The sequence below is a fragment of the Aythya marila genome (genome assembly GCF_965140915.1).
Source record: "Aythya marila genome assembly, chromosome: 7".
NCBI lineage: Eukaryota > Metazoa > Chordata > Aves > Anseriformes > Anatidae > Aythya > Aythya marila.
The window spans coordinates 21912873-21924775 of NC_139048.1; the positions used below are offsets into that span (position 1 = coordinate 21912873).

General features: G+C 37.2%; 1 protein-coding gene across 4 annotated transcripts in view; it reads left to right on the forward strand.

Moving 5' to 3' along the window:
• VCL (vinculin) overlaps positions 1-11614 on the forward strand; it is a 62866-nt gene extending 51252 nt beyond the window's left edge. For 2 of the 4 annotated variants that reach the window (XM_082764949.1, XM_082764950.1), the window contains exons 16-21: positions 518-820; positions 1393-1517; positions 1857-2042; positions 7435-7638; positions 8261-8365; positions 9027-11614. In XM_082764949.1, the coding sequence (XP_082621075.1) occupies positions 518-820; positions 1393-1517; positions 1857-2042; positions 7435-7638; positions 8261-8365; positions 9027-9173 (1070 nt within the window). In that variant the 3' untranslated portion in view covers positions 9174-11614. Of the gene's footprint in view, positions 1-517; positions 821-1392; positions 1518-1856; positions 2043-4881; positions 5222-7434; positions 7639-8260; positions 8366-9026 lie in introns of those variants that run through there. The other 2 variants (XM_082764952.1, XM_082764951.1) reach the window with 2 other exon arrangements.
• Positions 11615-11903: the final 289 nt, after the last annotated feature.

The window sequence follows — 11903 nt, forward strand, 5'->3', positions numbered from 1 at the left end:
GTTTCAGTCCTGAAGAAATGTTTCAATCTGTATTGGGCTGCTAACAAAATACTTTATCCGGGCTGTATACTGTGTCCCTCTCCATCTCCATAATTAACTTGTGGGAATTTTAAATCTCACTGCTTTATCACTATACATCACCCTTAAGTTAAAGCACAACCAAGAGGAATCTTTCATTTTGCATGAATGGGAGGGCTACAAAATTGCTGAATATAGATAAAGGAATTTGCAAGGAATGAAATTCTGTTGTGTATACTGTGTAAGTCAATTTTTCATTCAAGCAACATTCCATGTTAGATGAGTAAGAATTTGGGATGTGGTTAATGGGAGCAAGACTGACCGTAGTTCCATAGTGTCAGTAATACACGTGGTCTGATTTTCATGCCTTCTTCCACTCCTCCCTACTCTTCAAGTTTGGAAATAGTTGCTTTTCTGGTTGGAAACAGTCTCAGGAATATGTAATAGCCCTTTCCAGAGTTGAAGTTAGAATATTAATGTTGTTAAACTTTTATCCTAGGGTTGGTGGATGAAGCCATTGATACCAAGTCTCTGTTGGATGCATCAGAAGAGGCTATTAAGAAAGATCTTGACAAGTGTAAAGTTGCAATGGCCAATATGCAACCACAGATGCTGGTAGCTGGCGCCACCAGCATTGCTAGACGAGCAAACCGCATCCTATTGGTGGCAAAACGAGAGGTTGAAAATTCAGAAGACCCTAAATTCCGGGAGGCTGTTAAAGCAGCCTCTGATGAACTAAGCAAAACTATATCACCGATGGTAATGGATGCTAAAGCTGTGGCAGGAAACATTTCTGATCCTGGTAAGGATTTGGTCAGCTGATTTGAAAAGTATCTTTTATTGGTGGAATGCTGTGTGATATAGTGCTCATTTTCTCTTGTACCGCTGTGTATCCCCATATATGGAAATTTTGTGTATGCTTAATTCCCACAATGGTAAGATCAAGGTCACACCATTAACTGCTAAAACCTCTGTCATGTTCAAGGAAAAGGATTCATCATTCTAGTTCATTGCATGATGTCATGATCTTTATCAGAAACAAGTATTTACTACTTTTATCAGTAGTAGTACCTCTGTAAGGAAAATAGTACGTAATGTCTTCTGCTCTAAAAGTTGTTTTGGGAATTACTTTGGCTATTGACAGTGACCATTACTCAGCGTAAATTTTATTTTATGCATGTTGTATATGATACTAACATTTTAAACATGGAAATCAAGTATGAACATTGTGGTGGTTTTTAAAAATTATTTTATAGAAATATGCGCACTCTCTGCGGTACCTTACCAAAATATTTTTTGTGTTTTTTTTTTGATAGTATTGCAATTCTAAATATTACAGAATGCTATTAATCTGGGACTGGAATTTTTGTTCAGGTTTGCAGAAGAGTTTCTTGGATTCTGGATACAGAATTCTTGGAGCTGTGGCCAAAGTCAGAGAAGCTTTTCAGCCTCAGGAACCAGATTTTCCCCCTCCTCCTCCTGACCTTGAGCAGCTTCATGTAAGTGCAGCAGATTTTGTAATACAGTACTCAGTTGCCACTGATGAAGTGTGGACTGCACACTGAAATTTTTTGACTAAATTTTTATTCCTTAGACAGAAAACTCATTGTCTGGCCAGACATGTATACAAGCAGCCTGATGTCTTCATAAATAAATAATCCAGCTTTCAAAAGAAGAGAATAAAATGTGGTATTTCCTTAAAAAGGGAGCACTTGAAAAGCTGGAAGAACTCTGGAAGAACGCATGAGCTCATGCGATCATGTCTTGCCATGTCACTGTCATAATACTCGATCTTTGTACTACTTCATTGCACTGAATAGGGTTTTTACCTTTCTTAGCTGACTGATGAGCTTGCTCCTCCAAAACCACCACTTCCAGAAGGTGAGGTTCCCCCACCCAGACCACCACCACCTGAAGAAAAGGATGAAGAATTCCCAGAGCAGAAAGCAGGAGAAGCTATTAATCAGCCCATGATGATGGCTGCTAGGCAGTTACATGATGAAGCACGAAAATGGTCTAGCAAGGTAAGAAGTTGTTACAGATTTGTCCTGTGTTACAAAGAAAATTTCTTCAGAATCAGTGTGTTTGGTCCAGTATCAGTTGCCTCAATGCGGAGAATAGACTTATATAGACTAAATAGTAAAAACACTGCAGTAAAAGAATTTTACTGCAGTGTTTTTTTTTTACTTTTTTACTTTTCATCTTCAAAGTGAGCTAGGTACAACTGTTCTAGTACTCAGAAGTGTTAGAATGCTTTATCATCGTACCTCTGCAAACACAAATGTGTGCTCTTTGTGATCATTGACGATGCAATAGTGCCTCTGTAGGCAATACTTAGTGCCTTTCTATGTTGACAAGCTGATGGTTTTATTTAGCTGACTTTGGGATGTCTGCATGAATGTTGCAGACACCAGCTGCGAGAATCACGAACTGGTTTGTGTTCTGGAAGGAGCTGCAAGTTACTTTGTGGTTTATCTGGTGCTCTTCTGATCAGAAAAGTGACTGTATATAGATAACCTGGTCTGCTTCCTTTTTTGTAGAGTCACTATCAAGGCCAAAATCCTTCTTGTTTTTTTACTATTTCATTGCCATGATGAAGCATGTCATACCTGCCTTCTGCAGGTATTAATTGAAGGCCAGAATTTGGCCTTTAAAATCTTCACTTTTTTTCTTCCACCCCAATGCATGGTAACGAGAGGATAAACTTTAATAGCTTACTGAATCAACTCTAACAACTTGGTGTGCATAAGGCACATCTGTTTTGGAAGTACAAATAAAGTACAAAAGAAATACTACAAATCTGTTTGTGTGCCTTCCTTAAAATGAAATGCTTTTATTTCACTCATACTTCTGGATATACCACATATGTTTTTATTTTATTTAAGGGATAAGACTGGAACATATCTTCTCAAAAGGTAATCTTGAGGCTGAAAATCTTAATTTCAGCTTCCTAAGTGTTTTGATGTTTGAATCCCCAAATGAGTAACCTAACAATACACAGTAGGTTAAAAAAAAAAAAAGTGTTTACTATATATGTACTAAATTACATGTATAGACACACTAGAGTATAATTAAAATAATGCATCTATTAAAACATTTATGTATCAAAACAAGGCAGCAGACCTTAAAACTTCCTCCTAATTATAAAAGAGCCCCAAGCTTATTGTTTTTTGTTTATGAAACACTAATTTTATTGCTGTTACCATAAGTTGAGACCAACAAACCAGTGTAACATCTGTTCTTTAAATTCTTGTTAGCAGTTCCATTTTACCAATAAAGGTACAGTTGCTTTGATAATATATTTTGGGGAAGAAGGTGGTGGTCAGGACACTTTGTCAAGAACAATTTTGCACATGCAATCCAAGTTTTAAAATATTTTTGCAGACAATCATAAAGGGCAGAAAAATAGAACTTCAAAAATATTTTTGTAGTTGAAGCCACTTCCTTATTGGGTGGAAGAGATTTGATGGACACTGTTACTGAGGAATATGTGTTAGATCTGGAAAGACAGAAACACAAGGTCTTGATCTGGAAAGACAGAAACACAAGGTCTTGCTTATACTAAATGGCAACAGGCTGTGTCAACTGCCTTCTGCTTTTTTAGCCATTTATATTAGCCCACTGATATTTTCCTATGTATTATGCTTATAGGGGGGCAAGTAAGTAATCTTTAAAAGCATTTGATAACATTCTCCATTCCTGTAAGATTTAAAGTTCATTACTTTTTTTCTTTAACAAAAACTCAATTTCACTGGGTAGATTCTGGGCTTCCGTGTATTCCTTTTCTCACAGAGCACAAAACAAACACCTATTGCTTTAGATTTCCTTGCCTTTCCCCCTCAGTTGAATAAAGGAGAGAATGAAGTTTTATTTGTTTAGTTAGGCTCCTGTGTCAAAACTAGCATCAAAACGAGGGATACTGGAAACTTTTCACTGAATTAATGCTTAGATTTAAGTCTTCAAAGATGGGTTGATTTGTCAATATATAAATGCTAGAACTTGTTCTTCCAAAAACTGCATTTTTTCACTGACATAGATGTTTTTCTATTAAAAGATCAGATCTTAAGTAAAATTCAGTTGCAAATGTTTTTGCTAAGGGTTGCTTGACATGTAGCATTCATCAAAGAAATGCAGTTGGTAAATTTGTATGATATCTTTTTTTATTGAAATGCTATTATATTATGAATGACTGTACTATTATAGGACTTTTACCTCATCTTTGTGATCTCCTTTTATTTGCTTGAATCTTTTTTTCAAAGGTAACGGATACAACATATTGTGGCAAAACAGTATAATATGCTTCATAATCCTCTTACTTTACTAATTCTGTTTCAGTCTTTTTAAAGAACTGTAATATTCATGTCATTCATAACATTCAGTATCACCTCCTTTTTTCATAACCTGGTTTTGTTCTTTTTCGCATTATCTGCAGTACTTCAATACCCATTTCTACAATATCTTCCCTGCCACCATCACCCTTTTTTTCTTGACAGCAAACAGTGTCAGTGGTTTTTCTGTGGCCCTGCTGCTATCTCTTCTTACATATACGTGAAAAGGCTTTCATACATGCTTTGTGTTTGCACAAATACCACAGTCATCAGCTGCTGTGCCTGCTTCAAGCCAGTGAAAATGGCTTTCATTAAAACAGAAAATCCATTCATTTCACCATTGTCTTGCCAGAAAAATGTTGTTCTGTAAATCAGCCTCTGCGTGTAGAAGCTGTACGCTGAGTTGAAAAATGTCGCTGCATCTTTGAATTGGAACTTCTTAATTGTTTTGGTAACTTTGGTTCACAGGTGAAATGTTTGTTTCCTTCTGCTAATTCTGTATTCCTTCCCCTCCTCCCTCTTTACGTGATCCTAGAACTGTCCTGTCGGATCTCGAGAGACTAAGAGGATGTTTTGGTCACTAAAACAGCTCAGTTCATGCTCTTCTACCAAATTCTGCTTCTTGTACTAACTGTCCCGTTTCTCCACCCTTGCTGCCACCTGCAAAGCCTGTGACTGTGGTTAATGAAGCGGCTGAGGCTGGTGTAGATATAGATGAGGAGGATGATGCAGATGTTGAATTCACTCTCCCCTCTGACATTGAAGATGATTACGAGCCTGAGCTGCTGTTAATGCCAACCAATCAGCCTGTTAACCAGCCCATTCTGGCTGCTGCTCAGTCTCTACATCGGGAAGCAACCAAGTGGTCTAGTAAGGTACTCCTGAGTCTCCCCCGGGGACTGATCTGTGTGCATCCAGCCATTTGGAACGCTGACACATTTGCATCACTCTTGATCCCTGCTGGGTCCCATCATTCTGAATGAATAAACGTGCCTGCACTTCATCTTAAGGACTGAGAGTGGCTTCACAAGTTTGCTAGATCTGTCTGTCAGTGCCAGATTGAAGCTTGATTTGGGTCACTTATTAATATTCAAAGGCTTCCTCTCTCTTTGCATCTGCCTGTTCTCTTTGTTATGGCAGTTTTCAAATTGTAAACAGCGGTTGTCTTCCCTCCCCCCTTTTCTTTTTTCATTAATTTGGGCTACCTGGGAAGCCATGGTTAATGGTTTCTTAATGACTTCCAGATACAACAGAGTATACAGTATTCAAGAAGTCATTTAACATGTCTATTGTGCTTTGCCTCCATTGATGCCATCAATTAAAATACCTTGGAACAAGGAATGGCTTTGTATGGCAGTGTTTATTGAAGAGGACTGACTGTTTGCTGGCTTGCACTTGGCTGTATTGCAAATGCTGGTTTTGAGAGAATTCTTCTATGAAGAAGCTGCACTGAATGCTGTTATCTGCTGAATTGAGATAGTGTTTGTGTAAAAACAGTGGAAATCTAACATGGGGTTCAGATGTTCACAAGTAGCCTGTCTCTTCTGTCTAAGCACAAATGTTTGCAAGACTGGTCACTTTTTATAGCATGCTGCAAAAAGTAAGGTTGGTGTCATATAACAAACAAAGGTTAGGGACACGTGTGTGTATTTATACATATATTTATATGTATGTATGTAGAGATATACTAAACTATTTTTAATAAAAAGGGCTTTAAAATGTTCTTGTCGTTTTCAGATTCTGATGCTTGGATAACTTGTTTGAGGGCTTCGTAAATGACACTGGTCCTAATTTCTTGATCATCCTGCGTGAAAACATGGAAAAGCTTTGTGTTATGTCACTTGCATCCTAACTGGTTATACTAGCAAACAGTTTAGATATTAGGTCACGGTAACGAATAGTTCAGCTTTCTGTGTCGCCTGTGTCTGTGCAATATTTAATTAAATGTTTGGGATACCTTCATGGCTAGTAGTGCGTCATGGAACTATGTGCAAAGGGACAGAATACATTTGGTCAGTTGGGTTCTCACTGTGTACTTCTTGCTCTGGACTTCATTGGTCATTAATTGTGGAATTATACTGAAGAACGAGTGTGCTAATAAATAAACTCACATGCTAATATTTCATCCACACAACAGGAATGCTTCATGGCACTAAATATTTCACATTTTTCTAACAACTTCTTATGAAGGTGAATCTAAATATACTAACAGATTATTAACAATTGATCATCTTGGTCTGCTTTTTTTCTTGCATTAGGTTTCTCTCTGGAACAGTGTATGAGAAATGTTTTTCCTTTGGTCATATTAATTCACATATTGCAAATATTTCTCAAGTACTTATGTGATGGAATTTGATGTATTTAATGAAAGAAATTTGAATTTTAATGATATTTCTAGCTTATCTTTTTAACTTCAAATTCTTCTCTCCTCCTAGAGCCTTTATTTTAAAGGGAGAGAATTTGTCAAAAAGGAAGAAGTGTTACCAAGAAAAAACTTCACTCCCTTCTCCCCCCAGTAAAACCCAACAACCAAAACCAACAACATTGCATCTCATTTCCACATTACCTGTGACAAAGCTTTTTATGTTACAGATTATCTTCCATTTATCCTTCAGCAACATAGCGAGGTAGCAGCACAGAATATTCTTTAACACTTCAGTTTCAGATGCCACTGAAAACCTTATGCTCAACTGTTATGACTACACTATTTAACTGAATTAGTGCTATTTGGTTTAACAAGCTATTTAGCATACTTAAAAACCAAACAAATATGCTTTATCCTAAAACATAGCCAGCAAAGCAGTAACTCCTATTCCATGGACAAACTAACATTTTTCTTTACCGCTTCTTTTTTCCAGTTTTGTAGCAAGCTTTTTTTACTGAGCGTTAGAAAGAAAAGTATGTCATGAGTGTATAATTAGTGCAGATCTTCCCTGTTCCTCGAAGAAACCTCTTCTGTGTTCACAAATGGTTCTTCAATCCTTGACTTGTTGAAAGGGTTGCTGCCAAAATGTATACTGCTGTTCAGATGTGACTTCTGGGAAGCTTTCTTGCAGGCACAAACACTCACTGATGTTGTTTTCTTCAGGGTAATGACATCATTGCTGCTGCTAAACGAATGGCGCTGCTAATGGCAGAGATGTCACGCCTGGTGAGAGGAGGTAGTGGAAACAAGCGTGCCCTTATTCAGTGTGCGAAAGATATCGCTAAGGCCTCAGATGAAGTCACTCGACTGGCCAAAGAGGTGGCCAAGCAATGCACCGACAAACGCATTAGAACGAACCTCTTGCAGGTAATGAGCTAACATGTAAAAGCCTTGAAAATACTTTGTTCTTCTCTTAGTATGAACAGGAGCTCTTGAAGTAAAGCACGTTATCTCTCCTTAAATTATAAAGTTTTGTCAAGTTCCAAGTCTGTTTTTAGATCCCATGGTAGTACATATTGTGTCAAGTCAGGATTTGTATACACATACGTAGAAGATGCCAGTGCCTAAGAGGTCGTGAGAAATACTGTGCTATGAGCACTGGTCTATCCTATGTCTATCTACGTTGCTTTGTATTTCATTTACTCATTCCTCTTATATCAAAGAATATTGGCAGAATTTTAACGCTCAGTACTTTTTTCTCTCATCCAAATCATATCTTTCCATGCCTAAGTCTGGGTGAAACCCTTGAGAAATATATGGACAAAGGGAGAATGCATGTCCCATCCCCAAAATTCCTAAATTAGAAGCACCTAAAGTTAGATGTTCTGTTGTTTTAACAATTTTTCTTAAAGTCTTAGAGATTACAAGGTCTCCTTTGTGCTTATTCTTTTTTCTAACAGTAAAACAAAACCAAAGAATTAATCTGCAAATAGAGAAAGTGTATCAGTTTGATTCGTAACGTGAAGCATTTTTTATACTTACTCTTTAGGTCTGTGAGCGAATCCCAACCATCAGTACACAACTCAAAATTCTTTCCACTGTCAAAGCTACCATGCTGGGCAGGACTAATATCAGTGATGAAGAATCAGAACAGGTAAGAGGTGTAAAAATCAGTGGTAGGGTGGAACTGTTGGTCAGTTTCATGGGTAGAAAGATATGATAAGATATGATTGGATGTGTTCCAGGAACTCAATGATTGGAAGATACCTTAGCTATTTATTAAGGATAACTTTACACCTTGGTTGCTGTTTCAAAAGCTACAGTTTAATAGAATAACGTCAGTCCTTGCCAAGCCAAAAAGTTACTCTGGTTCAAATTTTTATATGAACAACTTACTTATCTCCTTTAATTTAACAGTCAGAAGTGAGCTAGCAAAAGAACTTCTAAAAATAGGGCAGGCTTAATGCCGAAGGAGTAGTAGCACCCTCTGGTGGATTGCAGTGAAAATAGTTGTTCTCCAACATTATGTTGAGTATCTTACAGTTCTGGCTTCCAAATGCATGTTTTCAGTTGAAATCCTGCAGTCTTTTGGCTTCTGAGAGATTATTCAGGTCTGAAGCATTGAGCTTTTAATAACTGTACGGTGAAAAACAGGAAAGTGGTGCTGTGAGTGAACAGAAACTTCATTTGTTTTTGTTTACTTTTCAGAGACTGACTTAAAAATGCTTGTATTGGGAGAGTTATTGTGCATGGTTCTGAATGTGGTATTTCAACGTATATTAGAAGTTTTTTTTCTTTTTTTTTTTTTTTGACAGGCAACTGAGATGTTGGTTCATAATGCCCAGAACCTCATGCAGTCTGTAAAGGAAACTGTGAGAGAAGCTGAAGCAGCATCCATTAAAATAAGAACAGATGCTGGATTCACTCTTCGCTGGGTCAGAAAGACTCCATGGTATCAGTAGACACTAGCCACATAAGTATTGTCTTCTGTAACTTAAAATGCCTTTTTTTGGAAACGGAAGATTTATTAACAGCAAAAGGTGCTGTATACATGAGCTTAAAATTAGCTTATGCTAATGCCCCATTCTAAGGGTATGAATTATAAGAGAATGCATTTCAAATATCTTCAGAACACATTTGATATCAAACACCTCGAAGTCATTTCTGATAGTAGACAGTTCTTATCTTTTTTTTTTTTTTTTTTTTTTTTTTTGCTTATGAAGATTCTCTTGAAATCTGTAATCCCAGAAGCACATTTCATTTATGCACTGCATATTCCAGTAGTTTCCATGTGATGGTATAATACGTGCACCTCACTTTAAGCTTGTGTTGGGAGTCTGGGACACTAACAGCGTTATTAGGCAGTGATTTAGGGACAATCAAGGATATGTAAAAATTCACCTCTTCAACAGGATTGTAACTGGTTGTTCTTAAGCCATTCAGAAGTGGTGGAAGGTTTGGATTTTTTAAAAAAAGAAAAAAGGGGTGGGAAGGGGAAAGCCATTTTAAGATGAGGATTAAAATCCCACATCTGAAATTATGTTTTTAATTTTTATTTTTTATTTTCCTGTTGATTTTTGCTTGGCAACAGTGCTTTAGTGAAAACTGGAGCTGTCCGTCACCCTCCTGTCACCCTGCAGGTATGCATTTCAGTACTTGTGCTATACTGAAATGCTTCTAGGTGGATGTTGATAGCACACGGTTGTCAGCCTGAGCCTTACTGCTGGAGTCCTTAATTCATGCAGCTCTCCTTATTGCTCAATTTAACGATGTACTGGGCTGAAAAAATCTGGTTCTCTTAAACTAGCTACATGCCCAGGTCCAGCAAGTGTCACGTGCCAGCTCTCTCCTTTCAAAAACCAAATGTGCACAAACACATGCAATTATTATTATTTTCCATCTAATGCTATTGCATCCACTCAAGATGGAAATTAAAAGATTAAGAATATTAAATTCAAAAGACCTTTTGCCAACTGCATGTTTCCAGCAATGCAGTAGTAGTGTGTAAGCTTTTGGAAACCCAAGCACTGCAGTGCAGGGATGTGAAACTCCTTAGGTAGCAAGATGGCTTCCAGCAAAGAGTGGTTCCTAATGCTAAATGAAATGAGTAAAAATATCTGAGTACAACATACTTGGAGTTTGGAAATTCAAAAGTTTTTGAAGTCTTAGTAATTTTAAAAAACAAAACACACTGTTGATAAAATAGGCTTCAAAAGTTTTTATCCTTCCATTATGTAACATGCCTTCCTACATACAGTTATGTTTGTTTGCTCCATTGTGTCTTTCGGCATTTGACAGATAGGGGGGAATTACAGTTTTAGAACGGATCTCCATACATTTGCAAGGGGCATTCACAAACTTGTGCCCAAATCAGCTTGGACCTCATAATGTCCTCATCATTTTCACTTGCTGAAAGATGTTGAATGACCTTTACTATAATGCCCTTATTAGACTGATTTTTTTTCCCCTGCTTGAAGGAAAAGAGAGAGAACACTCAGCTGTTCTTTGCCTGTCTGTGACACTTGGACTTTCTCCCCCTTCCCCTTCATTGCACTGTTATCTAAAAAGGGAAGTTAAAGTGATTATAATACATCTGCCTCAAACTAACTGACCTTAGCAAGAAAAAGCGTGTCTTCATCTTCAGCTCACTCTCCTGGTGTCTGGGTATTATGAAACACATGGTACTTAGGATCTTTCCTTAGTATTCTCTTCCTGCGATTACCTGGAACAGGAGGAGTAAGGAAGGAGTGCCAGAGCCTTAACCTGAATGTCTTGCGTTTGGTTGGTTTGTACCAGATCTCTAACGTAATTGTAATGTAGTAATTTCTATTTAATAGTAAATAACACTGAATAGGTAGGGGTTATTTTTAAGGGATTTTCTAAATAGTCTTCCTGCATTTCAATACTCCTCACACTCCCACCCCTCTCTGCCCCCCCAAACCCTCTTTCAAGCTTCTCTGTGAGATATTTTTTTTCTCTTTAGTATCACTGTTTAGTTGCTTGACTGATATTAATGCAATATTACTAATGCCTTTAATACATAATTGTTTATGCCAAAGATCACTTTTTGTTTGAGTAATGTTTGCAGGAAAGTTATAAATCATGGTTGCCTTTGATATTCTTCCAGAATGTTTGCTGTAAGTTCTTAAATTGTTTTGTAGAAGCTGAGATACTCGTTCACCTTATGCAATTACTGCTTTTTTGAACACTATTGGTCTTCAGACCTGAAATGCAGCAGAAATTTTAAAAAAGACCATGAATGTCATTTAGAAATGTTTTACCACTATAAAACTTTGTTTATAAACCAAAATGTGTTGTATAGTCTAACGTTTTCAACCTTTTTCTTTGGTTCTGTTAAAACAATAAAACTGCATTTGTACAAAATGTCTGGTTGTCAGTATTAACTGAACAGTGATAATACTGTAAAAAGGGCAAACAGCTCTTACAGAGCAGAAATGCTAAAGCTAAATGATGTTTTTTGAACAGAAAATGTGCAGTTGCTGAAACAGAAAAGAGGATTAAAAGCAGTTGTTTTTGTCTTCGCTGCCAGTAAAACTAACAGTCAAAAGAACCAGTGGGAGAAAATGGGAGTTGTTCCAGAGGCCTGATGGGTCATCTGTTCTAGAAGCACCAACCGAGGTTCTGAAAACTTGAAATGGGATTTGCCTGATCCTGTCAGTAAAGGAAGAACT